The 17,270-nt window shown below is 37.2% G+C and overlaps 1 protein-coding gene across 2 annotated transcripts in view; it reads right to left on the bottom strand.

Annotated features, from left to right (window-relative positions):
- Positions 1-17,270, bottom strand: part of HTT (huntingtin) — an 84,139-nt gene that overhangs the window by 45,450 nt on the left and 21,419 nt on the right. For both annotated transcript variants that reach the window (XM_061467797.1, XM_061467804.1), the window contains 15 exons: positions 15,089-15,169; positions 14,319-14,680; positions 12,187-12,310; positions 11,774-11,892; positions 10,731-10,842; positions 9,222-9,362; positions 8,441-8,599; positions 8,248-8,345; positions 6,557-6,696; positions 5,632-5,695; positions 5,089-5,189; positions 3,482-3,628; positions 2,321-2,441; positions 2,042-2,118; positions 49-200 (listed from right to left, as the gene is read on the bottom strand). In XM_061467797.1, the coding sequence (XP_061323781.1) occupies positions 49-200; positions 2,042-2,118; positions 2,321-2,441; positions 3,482-3,628; positions 5,089-5,189; positions 5,632-5,695; positions 6,557-6,696; positions 8,248-8,345; positions 8,441-8,599; positions 9,222-9,362; positions 10,731-10,842; positions 11,774-11,892; positions 12,187-12,310; positions 14,319-14,680; positions 15,089-15,169 (1,998 nt within the window). The remainder of the gene's footprint in view (positions 1-48; positions 201-2,041; positions 2,119-2,320; positions 2,442-3,481; positions 3,629-5,088; positions 5,190-5,631; positions 5,696-6,556; positions 6,697-8,247; positions 8,346-8,440; positions 8,600-9,221; positions 9,363-10,730; positions 10,843-11,773; positions 11,893-12,186; positions 12,311-14,318; positions 14,681-15,088; positions 15,170-17,270) is intronic.

Here is a 17,270-nt window from a genome sequence, read left to right as displayed (position 1 = left end):
TAATGGTAAAAATATCAGGACAATCCTACTTTCCTAGTTCTGCCTTACCTGCAAGCAAGTTTCCAGTCAAAATCAAAGCATCCTGATGTGCAGAGAGGTCCAGTGGGAACCATGCTGATGAAAGGAGAGACAGGACCATGCCAGCCATTCCAATGGTGCAGCCCTTTTGAGTTTCATCTGAAGGACTTGGCTGGGAATCTCTGGAAGTTTAATATTGGAATGTCATGACCTTCTTCTCCCCACTTTGGCAAGTTTAACGTCTTATGAAAACTAACAGTAAAGTAAACTACAGAAACACACTCAACTAGGACTTAAACAACTTACAGCACAGACCCAACACTACTTTGTCTTCTTAAAGAGCCACTACTATTTTTTTAAATAGCAAATACCAAAGCTGCTAGTGACATCTACTGATGAATGCAAGAATTCTGTATTTCATTGCTAACCAGTGTGGTCCTGAACTACCTCCAAGTCAAGACTTCCACATAGACAAGTTAGGGATGGAAGACACAACCTATAGCATTGCAGTGTAATAACATGTCTGTCAGAATACTATACGAATTACACGCATCATTTCAAAGCTGTAAGGCTTGCTCAGTAATATTAACTTCCAACAAAAGATCTGATGCAACCTCTAAATAAAGGAATTTCTTTTTTGGTTAAAAAAATAATATCCAAAGTGGTCAAATCTGGTCTACCACACTTAGAGCAATCTCAGAAAATGAATTTACACTACATAGAGCTATTATTTTGACAAAGCTACACAGGTAATGACAGTGCCTTCCTTTTTTAACATATATTTTTATATGTAAGTGTTGTTTGCTATAAAGTTAAAAAAACATGAATTAATCCATGTTGAGCTGTACACAGTTGGAATGCAACAGTTCAAATATTGTGAATTCTTAAGACAAAAAAGGATTCTGACAAAATTCTCATGTTATTATCCATGTTATTATATTCTTATTACACAGAATTATATAATGTGTCTCATTCCACAAAAATAAATTTACAATCTAAATTAGTACAAACGTGGGCCAAAAATCTGTAAAGAAGGAATTAGAGGAAAGAGCAAAGGCTGTCATTGCATCACTGATGCATCTCAGAACCAATAGTTTTTAGGCTGGATAGTGCAGAAGACGCATTGTTGCAATTCTGCATTGATTTTGTTTTCCAGCTAAGCAGTGCTCACATCCTAACCTACTTCAGTTGTTAAAACTGGACCTATAGCTCACAGGACATCTTTTAGAATGCATACAGAAAGTATGCTACACTTATGGCCAGCAAGGGAAAAAAGGGCACCCCAACAAGAACAGCAGCTGAGGGACAGCTGTTGGCTTTGGGGGTTTTATTTTAAAACAAGATCATATTTTGCAATAGAGTTTCAGGATACCAGAAAAATAAAATAATAGGAACATGACAACAGTGAAAAAAAATTGACACAAATTATGTTAAATCTATTTAAAAACCAATCAGCTCTGCACATGCACAGCTTCAGTAGCTAGCTTTTCAACTCATACGGCTCAGCACATTGATAATCAGAAGCAGGATCAGAGCTTTAGAGTTGCCAACTGTACAGTTACATTCTGAAGAAACCCTTCAGAATCTAAGTATTTTTGGGCTATCACGTATTAAATACATAACACTTAACTATGGGCTATCTCATCTGCTGTTCCCATTCAGTGTGCCGAATAGAGACAGCATCTGATACTTTTACAGTTGTAAAAGCAACTATGAAGCAACTTCCTTTACAACTGTTCTTCAACATAAACATGAGATCAAGGTGAAAATGATCATGTTCTGATTTTAGAGAGATACTACAAGACAATATCCTGAAGACAGATATTTTTCAAAAGCATGGAATTTTTTCCTATTACTTATTTTGATAGATACTGACCATATGTATCTATCTATTAGAGTGGCTGCAGCCAATCCCTGTGATATGTGCTGTGATTCCAGAAATGAAAAAATGCTGACACTTAGTATTTTTAAAAGCAACCTTATGTCACACTCTTCTTTATAAAGGTCTTATCTGCTAACATACCCACAGTGCCATCCCATACTCCAGGTGCAGACTGGAAATGTTGTGGAGAGAAGACACAAAGCTTCACAGCAGCCAAACTGAAAAGTTAACACCAAGAAGTGAATCAGTTTCATCACTGGAAGAGTTAGCAACAACAACAAAGTATCTGAAGAGGGAGAATTAAATATATTAGTATTGCTACTGCTGCAGTACCAAAGATGCAGGTACAAATACAGCCAGGAAATAATAAAAAATAAAGGAAAGAAAAGGTCAGCTGCTACAACAACTAATAAAACTCACCGTAAGTGCTCTTGTAGTGGATATTGTCAATGCATGGGAAATTGCTGCAATAACTCTTGAGAGATTGTTTTCCATAGTGACATCAGTTGGACTTTGCAGCATGTTGTAACCTCTATATGTTCTGAAATAAAAACATTTACACCACTAAATACGTACTTAAAAACAGCTTAAATACAAATTATGTCTTAAATTACTATTATTTTAGAGACTGCTTATAAAATACAAAATCTGAGGACACTCCAAATACCACCTTATTTTAATATTTTTGCTTCTCTACTAGCAAAAGCAATTTAATTTATAAATCAAATCTTTTTATTAGCAAACAGAAACAGCAGACCAGACTCTCAATACTTAAGTAGGTGCTCTAGAGATCACCACCGACCGATTCAACATCGGTCTGCTCTTACTCAAATCCATATAACAGTTTTGCATGTTCACAACCTTTGGATTATTGCTGTAGAAAAAAACACACTATTTTGCATCTCAAATAACACTGTCCATAAAGTTCTATTGTTTCCATACTACAGTAGATAAATCTTAAGTGACACAATTAAAACCATGTATGGAAAAGGTACATACTTAAAATCTTGTACTACAAGCTGATAGAGGCAAAGAGCCCCCATAAATATATACAACTCATACTGTCTATAAGACAAGACATCTAAATAGAAGTGCTTAGGGAAGTGTTGTTGGCAGCAAAAATGCAGCAACAAGATCACACTATCAGAATTTATTTTTAAGTTATACAGGCAGTATAGACTTCTGCAACCACAATCACTGAACAGGATTTGAAGTTAGAAATTGGGATCAACCAACAAACCTAAAGGATAGCAATATTCACACAGAATTAGCTTGCAGTGCTGCACATGTGCAATTTAATGGACAAATAAGGGTGACTTCAGGATGAAGATAAAAGTTTTTCACAGAACAATAACTCCCTATGATCACTGCGTGAGCACATCATCAGTAACTCATGCACCAGTTTATTCTTTAAACATGAGTTTGTTTCTGTGGAGCCTAAATCTACCACAGATGCTCCTACAGACTGGAAAAAGAATTCATAAGCACATGGATTTGCAGGATTTAATTATGCTTCTAGACATTACAAATTGAAATTTGGGTCCACATTCCTTTTAGGGCAAGCCACGACATGTAACATACCTGGTGATGGTGCTCACTGCGAAGTGAGATGGAGGCTGTGTTTCATGCATTAGTAGCTTCAGGTAGACACTGCTTTGGTCTCTTGCTACTGCCACAACTGGATCAGCCTGTCCTTGGTCACAGTTATAAAACAGCTTTGGAACAAGCCTTAAAGATAATTATCAAAAAGTACTAATCAGAAATTATTTAATATACAATTTAAAATAAATTTAATATACAGTTCAGAAAGGTGCACACACCAATTAGGTATCAAATTATAAAAGCTGTTACTAAAACTGATATTGTAAAATGTAGCTTAAAAACGGGTCTTCATTTTAACCAAGGAGCACAAATCGGGGCAAAACCTGACATACGGTAGTTAAAAAAAACAAACAAGCATTTATAGACACACCTACCTGTACACACTGCAATGATCACTTCACTAGAGTATTTCTCTCTGTGTTTCCCTGTCTCCCCAGATGCTTCCCCCCCCATGGATATCTGTGTCAACTAAACACTAGTTTCTACCTGAAAAGGCCAGTTCTTCACCATCTGATTTCTATGCAGTGAACCTTAAACATACAAGACCCAGTCTTCTTGAAAAACATTTCAATTTCAACAACAACAAAAAAAGTATGGTAGACATTTTCTGTAGACATTTCACTGCCAGTACTTCAACTGAATGCCCACATGGGATGTTTCAAGGGGCTTCTGCAAGCTTGGAGCAACGCTCTTAGGCAGTTAAGTCTTTTCCAACCTTAATACATGCTGTCATTAAATCAGCCTGAAGATACAGAAAAACTCCAACTTGCTACCAGTCAGATAAAATAACTCCATTTCAAAAATCAAGTCCATGAATAAAAGCAACAAATGCTATCTATGATGCAACACTGAATTACTTTTCTACTGAGCTGTTTCTGCAATATCAAGGCTTTTAAGTGGCAGAATTTTTAAGGCTTCATTGTCCTTTATTTGTTATTAGGAATTACACAGCAATTAATAATCTGAAAAAATAGGGAAGAGACTCCTCTGACAATAAAATATTCCAGAAATCCAGTATTACATACTCCCAAGTTCTTTAAACATAAAAATTAAGCCCTTGAACTCACATCAATAAACTACCAACTAATACTTACTATTTGGTGCAGTGATTGTAACTGTAGTAGGGTACAGCAAACAGCAGCTTGTTAAACAAGATTAGCTACTTTACTATCACCAGTTTAGCATGAAAGTTTTAAGCTACACCACTTATAACCATGTGGGAAGTACAATGGGAGTTCGGACAACTCGGTAGAACTGCAACAGTTTAAGCCCAACAACTACTGTCAGGATACTACTCCAATCACTTCAGCATGCAGAAAAAAAAACTTGAAGTTGAAAGTGACCCTCAGAATGTAATACAGTTAAATAAATATAATTGCAAAGCTAATAAAGAGCCAAGTAGAATTGCCTGATGATTCAGAATGATGCATGTTCTAAGTACCACAAAGCTACATTTGTCTCCCATCCCTCATTTAAACAAAAATATAAAACCAAGGGATTATTTTACTTACAGGTACACAGTAACACAGAAGTACCTTTCTAAACTTCTTTTTTTAAAGGAAAGAATAAAAAAAAGCCATATATACCTCACTAACGAGGCTGCAGCTACATGTCTCACTCTTGGATCTTCATCTCCGAGCAGACATATCACAACATCGTTAAGCACTCTCTCCTGAAGTTTTAGTAGCTAGAAAGTAAGTTAGCACAGTAAAATTCCTTGAACACTTTCATCAATTGACCAGATTGTTACAAGATGAAATCTCACTAGTTAACTATCTGTCATTAAGTCGGTAAGATCATCTTTACCTTAACACTGCCAAATACACCATTTAAATACATAAATGCCAAAACCTTTTTGAAGTCTAGAAAAATACCACAGCAAAACCACACACACACCAGAGAACACTAAGATCCTTGAATCTCAGTAGTAAAGTATCTTTCCAATTGTAACAAGTTTCAGAGCATGAGCTTTGAGACTCATACTTGCAAACATAACTTGCAAACAAAACATACTTGCAACAACTATCAGTGTTCAGAAACCGATGTTTAGAATTTAAAACATGAAGAGCTGAAATTGCACTGGTACCTTCATCCAGAAACACAATACACTTACTGAATAATTTACTTACACCAGTATAATGATGAACACCTCTGTGCAAGCTCTCAGTTTTTCCTTCCAAGAAGCTGACTAACCTACAGTAAACCAGAATTTAGGGTACATTAGTTAACGTTAAATGTTGTTTCTCCCTTTAGTACTCTGAAGAGCTTTTTTGTTTATTTTTCTTAAACACACCACTGCAGGGAAACTGTAAGAAGTAAACAAAGTTTTTGCTGCCTTCGGAAAAGGTAAGCTATATGCTAAACAACTATCTGGCTAGCGCAATAGAAGAATTACTTTTCTTTAGTTAAAAAAGGTAATTTACACATTGCGATTGTAATTGGCTTGGGCCTTTCCTCCCTCCTCTTCCCCATCCCCACAAGGAAAAATCAGACAGTTTTGAAAAGAGTAACACATTCTTAACATCACTATTCAGAAAAGAGTTCAATTTTGTATGATTAAGGATAGCTTGAAGAATTTTCACATAAACATATTTTGTCTTTCAGCTTGGAAGAACCTGTGGACAATGAGGGAATGCAAGAAAAGTAAGTAAAGTCATAGTCCTTTCAGTGTACAGAAACCAAGCAACAGAAAAGAGCTGACATTAATGGAGAATAACTTGGGGATCTTTTCCTGTGAAAAATGTGCACAACATGAAATCCAAGTGACTTCTCAGATTATACGGTGTCTCTCCAATCACAAAACTACAGAAGACTTGATAAAGAGACCACGGAATCAGAAACTCCAATAGCATTACAAGGATTGGGCTTGGTAGTGAAGTCAATGGTAAATTGACAAAGGAATTCATACATCCCTGAGGCAAATGACTGGTCCCATTTACTTCTGTGAAACTTGTTGATGTTTCAGAAGAAACTGTTCCATTATGCTTCTGGTTTCCCATACACAGCATCTTTGCACTGAAGCTTAAACACCCACGGGAAACTATGAACACTTACCGAAAATCTACCTCTGCAAGTGTTTCCAGAAGTTCTGTCCTTACTAGCCAGTAGGAGCTATTCTTCAGTGTTAGAAGGTCAACAATTAACTGTAAACCTAGTTCACTGTAACTGCTACTGCATAGGCTCATGATGCAATGCTGAAAAAGTAAAACAACTTTCAATTACATTACAGGAGAGGTTCTCTGAATCAAAGTATGTGAGTCAGAAAAGTCTGTTTTATTAAGAATACTAGCAAAAGTTATTGCTTAATTGCTAGGAGACAGTTCCAGAGCCAAGCACTTTGTAAGGCTAGGACAGCAGCTCCATGTGAATTGCTCAAACCCAATGTTGAATTTAAACTCCAGAGAGGAACACAAGCCTTAGAGATTAGAGGAAAATCCTTCAAAGAGTAAGGTCTAATATATGGCTTAACCATCACAAGCACCATTAATTCCTATCTGCTCAAAACCACTCCCTCCAAATCCCCATAGAGTATTTTTAGACACCTAGTTCTGATTTCCAAAGTTCTTGAAACAGTCAGACCTCCACATTTTAATGACTGTTCAACTATATGTACGATGTATGATACTTGGGAAAAAGCTGCAGAACTCTATACTATGTCATCTTTAGCTACATAAAAAAAGTACTTTCTTTTTCAGGGATTAAGAACCCAAAATGCTTTAGAACATTTCTGCTGAAAGGTATGAAATCAGGCTACATTATATGCTGAGGGAAAGAACAAGTCAAAATTGACTAAGATAAGTTGCCATAACTGAACAATTCTAAGTCTTGCAAAAAGTCATAATCACAAGTGCAACCATAAATAAACCCACTATATTTAAGCAATAACATCACTGAACAGAATGTTAAAAAAGCATAATTTAACTAACTGGATTTCCTTCCCTCAGTGGCACCACAGATCCCTCCTCTTAGCACATGAAATCATACTTTCCATACAGTATCTGTATTTTACTAAAAGCTATGCTTTGCCTCACTGACCTATAAGCTACAACACAGTCAGCCACCCTGTGCTTCTCAGTGAGCTAATTTCCCTTGGCCTGCAATTCGCCCTTCTTGCTCTACTTCTCTGGAAAATTCCTCAGGGAAAAGCTCACTCCTTCATTCCTCTGCTTTTTTCACACACCACCTTCCACAGATTTTGTTACAAAAATAAAACTCACACACTCTAAGTTCCACTCACCAGCTCAGCTCTCATCTCTATTTTAACAATGGTCCAATGGATTTTTTTTACCCAGTTCGAAAAACTTGCTTTCCTGAAACTTTCCTCACTTTTAAAAATTATTATTTCAGGAAATAATCACTATTTTATTGCCATTTCTCACACTAAATTTTTGCTCTCCAAATACAGGCTACAACCAGGTGTTACAGGTTCACACTTCCTTCTTCAGCCTAGATATCCTATCTAATGGACTTATCGTATTGTTGATTAATGTAACAGTACAGCTCAAACCAGTACATTTATGACTAGAAATGTCATTATTATACTGCTACATGATCTAACCAACAAAATTTTCCAGCTGTTTGCTCCTCCATCTCTGTGCCTGAATTCATGTTTTCTACAATGAAGTTCTTGGGGAAGAAGTAATTTTTTGCTCCATGTTCCTACACCTGAGCATTGCAGGATCCTAGTCAACAAATAACACCCCTGTGATCTGCGGTGGTGCAAATAATTTGCTAATTCTGCTTACCTTCACAGCTGTACAAGCCAGTTTGCATGTAACGGAGGACTCATCTTTCAGTGTTTTCTGTAACAGAGGTATGCAGTCTACCAAGGAAAAGAGATTTCCTAACAAAGAGAGAATTTAGGGCAATGAAACAAAACAGAATTTTGCATAAAAAAAACAAACCAAAACAAAACACACCCTTAAAACAAATTGTTACCTGTTGAGCTTCTGACATTTATTAGCCATTTTTCCACATCAAAGCGGGATTTAATTAGAATGGAGTTGACAATTGTTCCACACAGAATGGCAGTGGCTCCTCTGATCTGGGGATCTCCGTGGTCAATGTAGTTCAGAATATCTGATACATACTGCTCCTCTAAGAAAATAAGTTACAACTACTTTATTTTAAAAATACTAATCTTAGACTTAACTGATCCCTAAAAATGTTTCAGTGGAGGTACCGATTCCTGTACAATCGGTATCAGCATATTCACAATATGCCTGCTTTGGTTCTATCCTTGGATGTAACCTACAGATCATTCACACCATCCAGTCCAGTGATTACATATAAAAACATCAGCAGTTTATTTCAATTGTACACAAACTGCTCTGGGGAAATCCAAGAAGTTCTGGTTACCACTCCACCTTTGCCACTATCGCTATCAAACCAGTTGAATACTCCAGGTGCCTGATAATAATATTGCAGCATTTATGAAAATTAACCTAGTGGCTTAGAAACCATTTATAAGTTGGCCTGAAATAAATTAGAAGAAACCATTTATAAGAAAAACAAACTGCTTCTGTATAGTTGTTGTACTAAAATAGCTTCACCTTGGCAGAAGCTATATAAGCTCATTCAACGAGACTTCATTTTTATTAAAAGCAAAAATAGTGTTCAGACAGCATGTTCATACCAATACTGGTGCAATATTTAGTGCTGCCTCATGCATTTAAAAACTCAAACACTAATAAAATGGAATAGGTGAACTGCAACATACCATACTCTTCTCCCATTGCTTCAAGAGGTGTTTTATACAGTTTGCTGAAGAAAGACTCAGGGTGAAGTGCAACAGCTGCTCCAACACAACTTACTGCCAGGGCTTTTACACTGACTCTCACATCTCTATCAGGAACTAAAGCTGGGGAGAAGAAAACAAACCCGGGGGTATTTAAAAGCTTCATGAATTGCTTTTAGGCTAATTAATAACTCTGTATGATATAAATAGCTTAGCCTAGATAAAAAAAAAGTGAAGGCAGAGCAAGTAGTTCCAGTTGATCAGAGGCAGTAGTTATATATGGCCTTTTAGTTTGTTTGAAAAAAGACAACACACCAAACTAATACACACACTACCACCTCGCTTCCTTCATCTCTAAGAATACAGCTATTACACTCTCTTTCCAAGAACACTACATTAGCAGAGTACATTAACAAGTAATAATTTAGAAAAGATGTTTGTTCTTTTCCCCTTAAATGCTCATTTCAGTCATACACAATGACAGATACATATATGCCTGTGACATGGACTTCCCAGTGAAAAAGAACTGAAGCAGCAGTGTATGCCATAAAGGCTTCCTGGAAAATCCCCACTGACATTACTATGCTAGAAAGGTAAATATTTCTTCTTTTGAGCCCCAGTTGCCTCCTCCAACAATCATGTACCCTCAAAAAAGCCTCTTTGACCATCTCACATGAAAAACAGCCACACTAACTTGTTTGTTCAAATGCTGCAAGATGTTAAAAGTGGAGAAAAACGTTCAACTTGAGATTTCACACAGGCCTCTGAAAACCTTAAATCAATTCTCTGCTTTACTCCAGCTGAATCTTTTAAAACAAAGTTACATTTTCAAAACACAAACTGATACAACAGCATTTCCTCTGAATTCAGAAAAATCAACACAATTCAAACACAAGAGAATGATAAAGTTAAAAAAAAATACACTTAGTCTTGTTTTCATTAAAACATGTTAGGCACTGTTAACAAAATCAACTGTAAAAATATTAAGACAAGTACTTGAAAGAACTATACTCTTCTGAACTTGTTTTAGAAGTTTCTACAAAATGAACTGCCACTCAAAATAGCTTCCTTGCTCAGGTATTGATACTTTCATAGTGGACAGACCGGGCAGTCAATGCTGATAAAAAGAAATACTGATACTAGATTGTCTTCACAGCTCCATACAATCGATGACCCATGATGGCCCCCCAAGTTAAGTCTCACTACAATTTACAAATTGTAAATGTAATTAAGTATTTGACTTGCAGGTTAAGTTACCATAATACATTTTTAGATGCCAAATGGTTCAAGATTCCTTGTAAAATGGCACAATTTAAGCGGTTTTAGGTTTTCCTATAATCTGGTGCAATCATTTAAATCAGGACTGCCACAGAAAACCCTACACCTGAAATCTCTAATAAAGTGAGATTAAAAACCAGAGTAAACTGATCCCATTTCTGACTTTGTACATTAACAAGCACAAGGAACCAATGAGTGGAATAGAAAACTTACCTCCTTTCTCCCCAGTAAGTAGAAAAGAGGCAGACAGAAGTCTAACACAGTGCACTAAAGGAGCAGAATCCCCATCGGTATAGTGACCTATGTCTCCCTTTACCCTGGAGGGCTAGCAAAGGCAAATCACAATATTTATACAGATAAAAATTTATCTTCAATTTAAATAAAATATTAAGCACAAGATTTAGAAATACAACCTTTATACATTTTGGGACGTGCAGTAATGCAAACTGTGTCTAATACAAATGTAAAAAAGGCCTTAAAACGTAATGTTTTTGGGAAGTTTGGAACCAGTATCAGAACTGGTTTAACTTAATCACAGAAACAACAATAATTCTATCAATTTGCTGAATTACCTAGATGTGCGGCTTGCATCTGAAGTCTCATAAACCACTTTCTGGTGACAAAAAATGATCTTTGGAAACTTTGCATGAGAAGCAATTAATACCCAAGTTGGTTTCAAAGAAAGCTGACAACCTTCTGTGGTTTCACATTTAGATTTCCCCAGTAGCCCAGGCTACTGCCTGCCCCAAATGAAGCTCCTTGTGCCCCAGCTCATAACAAGATCCAAAGCTCAAGTCAGAAAACCGCAAGAGGAAATCAGTAGCCTGTGATTGGAATGGTATGAGCCTCTCCACAGAAAGAGAGGCTCAGAGAATGAGACTTCGTAACTTCTGACAAGATCATGAAGTTCCCTACACAGGTAGCAACCAGCACAAAGGTATTTCAGATGATAAAGTATCAGTGTACCCTACTAATGCACACACAAAAGGGGTTTGTGTTCTGGGCAGTCTGTGTTCTGCTTTGGCTTTGTAATTGCATTCAAGATATCACTTGTGCATTCAACCCTATGTCACATGAAATTCAGGTTGTAACTCAGATTTACTATTCAACCTTAGTTATTCTGACCTATAACAAAGTGCCCCTGTCACATGGGCTATACACATTTACCGCTAATTTACATAAGCATAACTGTCATATCTTTTTTCTCAACTTAGTTGTTTTAGACTTTAAAGCAGACCACTGTGACTGCTTCTCACCTTATTTTCGTGATCACCAGGATCTGCTGCATCTTCTTTTGATGGAAATCTATCTACGCTGCTATCAGAAGGCTGCCTACTATGGCTTGTGGTTTTCAACAGGTGAGGCTGTTGAAGAGCTTTAGAAAAAGGTTATCTATGAAATACCATTCCAGATGCAAAGTAAAAGCGCTTTAATTTAACCTAATTACACAAACATGAAAAATAAATTAGCAGGAATCAAAACAAGTGATTCCTTAGAAGTGCTGAAATATATTTCTTGTTTCACATTTCGATCTAGTTATGTTTTTCACATCCATTACATGAGTCTTCATTGCCCTGGAAATCAGACACCAGATGCACCTGTAACACCTGCCTTAAACATGTCACCAGTTCTGTGTCTGCGTGACCCCAACCCCAATTTACCTACATACCAATAGAAGAATTTCTGAAAGACTCTGCTGAATCATCTTGGAGAATATTTGCAGCTTCATCTTCCTCATCCTGCAGCTGCCCAATTTGCATTCCAGAATACTGTCCTTCAGCACCCTCCAAAACCTACACAATATGAGGACAAGACTTAAAATAGCTTAACACATAACACCAAATCTCAAACATGCAGTGTTAGTCATCTAGAAATAATTTGAAAGCAAATATGAGCCTGATAAATATTAGTGTACAGCTGCATGCAGGCTATAAAGCAGTTCCTGTCCTCTTCCGGCACTGGGGCTATTTGAGGCCATAGATACATCTGAGAGCCTCCCACTTGCGCCATAAGCTTGGATATTAACAGGAAGAAAGTCACAACACTTGCTTCCCCTGCAGCTCTCCTTGCTCCCTTATTCCAAACACGACTGTCCCTCTATCTCAGCAGTTATAAATCACAACCAACACCTTTACTGTCACAAATTGAACTTGTCCCTTGCTGTCAAATTCTCCCATAACCTCACTTGTCCTGGACATGTAAAGTCAAACTGAGAACACACTGTGTAGGACAAAAAAGGACTAGTAAATTCAAATGCATTTTAAAAACCCTTCACTTTGAACCAGACTACTAAAATGGACATTTCCAGCAGTTTGACCCTTGGTACCGATGCAGTATATAGGCAGAATGTAGATGGAAAAATAAGCACAGAAGGCAATTCAACAATAAGAGACCAAGTAAAAAACTTTTCATTTTCAATTTACCCGAAGACAAGATACTTTTTCAGTTACTCCTTGCCTTTATAAGCACCTGGAAATTGTTCCTTAAAAAGCTCTGTGTGTGTGTGTAACTGGGACAACCACTTAGTCTGTCAATTACAAAATAATAATATTACTTGTAATTACTGCTTGCAAAAAGTATGTAAACTGACATCTGCAACAATCTAAGAATTTGTCAATAAACACAACCTGTCAATAAATGCCTTCTCACTTTTGCCTCTGCACTGCCTACATTTAATTCAGAGACTCAGCAATCTTCATCATTTGTTCCTAAATCCTCACAGTTGCAGAAGTATTAGGAAGAAGCTTTTTATTGTGAGGGTTGTGAGGTACTAGAACAGGTTGCCGAAAGAAGCGGTGAACGCTCCATCCCTGGCAGCGTTCAAGACCAGACTGGACACAGTTTCAATCTTATTCATTCTAGCTTATTTTTAGTGTGAGGTATCCCTGCCCATGGCAGGGGGTTAGAACTGGATGATCTTAAGGTTCTTTCCAACCCTAACTATTGTACGATTCCATGTGCCTATCATAATTGTAAATTTACTATTTTTTTGTAGTGGTAAGAGATTATTACTCTTCCAAAGTTACTATCAGCAAACTTCAGTCAAATTTTTTATAATCTTTGAAAAACAGAACTTAAGAAATGTTAAGCATTCCCCTTTTTTACATTTTCTGCTCTTGTTCCCAGGAATTTCAGTTTTGCTGGTTTTATTACAACTTCACACTTGCTTGAGGGAAATTTATTTAAATACCTATACCGTATGCACATTTCAGGTGTTTATTCGGTAAGTAACTGCTACATGAGTAAATCATGCAGTAATGCTCAGTATAGGAGAAATCATTACAACAGAATAAAAGGATAAAAAAAGAAAAAAAGAGTTGTGTCGCCAACTGAAAAAGCATAGGCAGGAGACAATGTGAAGCATTGGGTTCCAAAAATATTCTTCTATCATTCCAAATAGACTGTTCACCCTTTAACACTTCCATTAGTCCTCCTGCACCAAAATAATTATTAATATACCTCTACAAAATGAAGGATAGGCTACTAAGAGGATATATTTACGCCAAGCCTTTGGTATTGACATTCCTCCAGTGAGTGACAATCGGTTAATGCCTTCATATAACCTACCCTGTGAACAAACTGATTACAGCTTTGTAGTTTTTAAGTGAAAGTGTTAAAAGGAGGTCAAGCTCTCCAACAGAGGTGTGAGCTGCTGACCTTTCCATTGTTACTAGCTGAGGATGAAAAAGTAGAAGACGAATAAGTAGATGAATCCAAGTCTGGGCCCTCCATGGAAGAGCTCTGAGACATGTCGAGCCCCTCAGTAGAAGGGGATACCCCCTCTGCCCGTTGCACACTTACAATTTCAGAACTGTCCGAAGGGGTTACAGCAGAGTCTGGACCTTCTGTAGTAGTCTGAGAGCTATCACTAACTGGTGAAGAAGCTTGTGTGCCATCATTCAGGTCCATAGTGGGATCTGACTGGACAGCACTGATCTGGCTTGAGCTTCGACTAAGAACATCATCTTCTTCTCCTTCAGTAGCTGTACTTGTCAAATCACAGCTCGAGAGGTCTACAGAGTCTGACTGCAATGTATGTTGGGAACGTGGCTGCTCAGTGATGATATCATGTCCAGTAGGATCAGCTGAACTCCCTACTGACCCAGCTGTTGTTACACCTGATGAAGAAGCTAGTTCACTGGTTATCTCACCCTTCATAGAAGCTGCAAAACACAGACATTTATGAGTCAATAAAGTGTTTAAACTTGTGTTTCAGTTGATATGGACACCACATACTAAGCCATACATTAAACTAGGCTAAGGAAAGCATATAACTAAACAGTTAAACTACAGGCAGGGAAATAAACATATGCAAAATGCCATTCCAGCTATACCAGTAGCTCAATAGGACAGCCTATTGATTAAAAAAAATCCAGGCAGTCAACTTTATTAGGAATGTATATGTTTTAGACCCAGGAGTATTTACAGTTTCAGTTTTGCTAGCCTCTCTTTTGGTGTCAGTCCACTTCCCAGTGACCATTAACATATCACTTTTATATTTTAGACAGAGCAATAAAATAATGGATTTGTAATATAACACAGGCTGACTGCACTGCTGGAAAGCCAGCTACCTGCAAACGATGCAGCGCTGACATCTGACCGGGTTTCAGGATCATCCTCCAAACCTTCTTCTTCACCAAGAAGTATTTTACCTGAGCAGTAATGCAAGAAAAACCTTAAGTATTCCAAAAATATAGTCACCTTGAAATGCTGAACAGTTGAAGTCAGTTAGATGTGATTATTATCTAAAATTATTCAAATAATTTTTCAAATCTATGACAGGCAGCTGATGGAAAAGAGAAAAGAATGAAAAAAGGGAGTATCCAGTCCCTCACCATCTGATTAGGAGAAAGACAACAGTGACAAGGAAATGCAGTTAAGTAATTTTATTTAACAGTGTAACCATTCAGGACCTATGATCTTATTCATTCTAGCTTATTTTTGTTGACTATGTTTAAGATCCTATTAACTTCATCAAGTATGTCCCATTGGCAACTGGATGTCTGCCCTCAAATCAAAAGGGCATTAAAGCACTACAAGTAATAGAATACATAACCTCTTCCTCCTTCAGGCTATGAATATTATCAAAGGCTACTTGCAGTCTGGGGCTTGGAACTCCAATAACAGAATGGAAAATGCCTAGGGGGAAGAGCAGCACAGACCAGAAACACAGGACAGCATATCTGGGACAGGGTGATGAACCACGGACAACAGCCAGGGACGAACAAGGCAAAAATCTTCAGAAAGTATTTTGCCATAGGAAAAATGAGAACCACTTATAACCTAACACAATCATCACAGGATTCTCTTACAGAATAGTACCCATATTTTAAATATAGGCAGTGGAAAGAGAAAGATACCTGCAGATGCACACTGCCTGGGAGCAACCAAGGACACAATTGCACTGAAAGGTCTGTAAATGGGACAGGATACAGAGTGCAGAGAGAGCTACTGAGGCCATCCTTCTGGCTCTCACATCACTTGCTGAGACATTAGGATTCATAACAACCACTTTGAGTTATGCCTGTTTTGCCATTTAGAATGAGCTTCACTGGTAGTCTAAGATTCACTACACAAAATGTTAATGTTTTGATAACTCTAGGTGAATTCTTTGGCATCTAATTTAAGCTACCAGGGGATAAAAAGCATTAACATATTTTTCTATTCATTTCTCTATCACAACTGCTTTCATACATAGTAGTAACACTGTAGAATTGCCTTGCTCCAAAAAGTATCTTTTATACTATTCAAACCTGTAAAGCCTAAAAGTAACCATGACATTACCATGTATGCTCTACATAAAATAACACCAATTGAGAGCTATAAACTCCTACGAAGGAATGAGTAAAATACTGCTTAGAGTTCCCAACTAAAAGCATTTTTCACTATTCTCTCATATTTACATCCATCTCACTGAAACGAACCAGGATATTCTTCTGCTTTCCACAGCTGATCACCTTTAAAAGTAAGTGGAAGAGGAAAGACTCTAAAAAACACTTGTTAGGCACATTAGGCTTTGCATGTTCATGAGTATATAAGCAAGCTGCATGATATTCCCCATTATTTGGAAAAAAAAACAAAACAACAAAGCCCAACAGTTAAGACGCAGAACACAGGTTTTCATTTCAGCCTTTTTTGCAATTTCCTGCAGCTGAAAGATAAACCAGTACAGGTCAGTTGCTCAAAACTAAAGTTGGTCTGAAGCAGTAAGTCTGAAAAGACATGGAATATCAGAGTTCTTATGTTAGGGTCACAGGTTTCCACAGATAAGCCTCTCCTTACACTCGTACACACAAAGGTGCATTACAGCTAGAGAAGCTTCACCCACAGCCAACAGCAGAAGCCTGCTACTCTATACGTAGTAGTCTGCAACACAGTATCAAATAGGAACTGGGAATAAGTTTGATTTTCCCGTCCTTTCTACAACACAGAGCAGCAGGAAATGAATAATTCATAACTTGAAATTCAACCTGTACGAAACATAAGATCGTGAACACATTTTTTCAAACTCATTTATGCCATTATTTTAGACCACAAAATCTTCATACAATGATCTTGGGAGAGGAAAGAAGCTGATAACTCATACGTTTTCCCACTGAATGAAGAAAAGGTTAATGCTTCAACATGCACTTTAATCGAATTTGCATTATTATTAGCACTTCAAAGTTACACTGAAGACTATTAATGATTCAGAATATCAAAATGATGATTTACAATTTTTCATTTCGAAGTTTTATGTGTCATTATTGTGAT

Source organism: Pezoporus flaviventris, unplaced genomic scaffold (assembly GCF_033815535.1).
Source record: "Pezoporus flaviventris isolate CSIRO_AGI_PZ_B2104156 unplaced genomic scaffold, CSIRO_AGI_Pfla_v1 ptg000002l, whole genome shotgun sequence".
Lineage (NCBI taxonomy): Eukaryota > Metazoa > Chordata > Aves > Psittaciformes > Psittacidae > Pezoporus > Pezoporus flaviventris.
The sequence above is the reverse complement of the archived record's forward strand: the minus strand, read 5'-3'. Positions and strand labels throughout refer to the sequence as shown.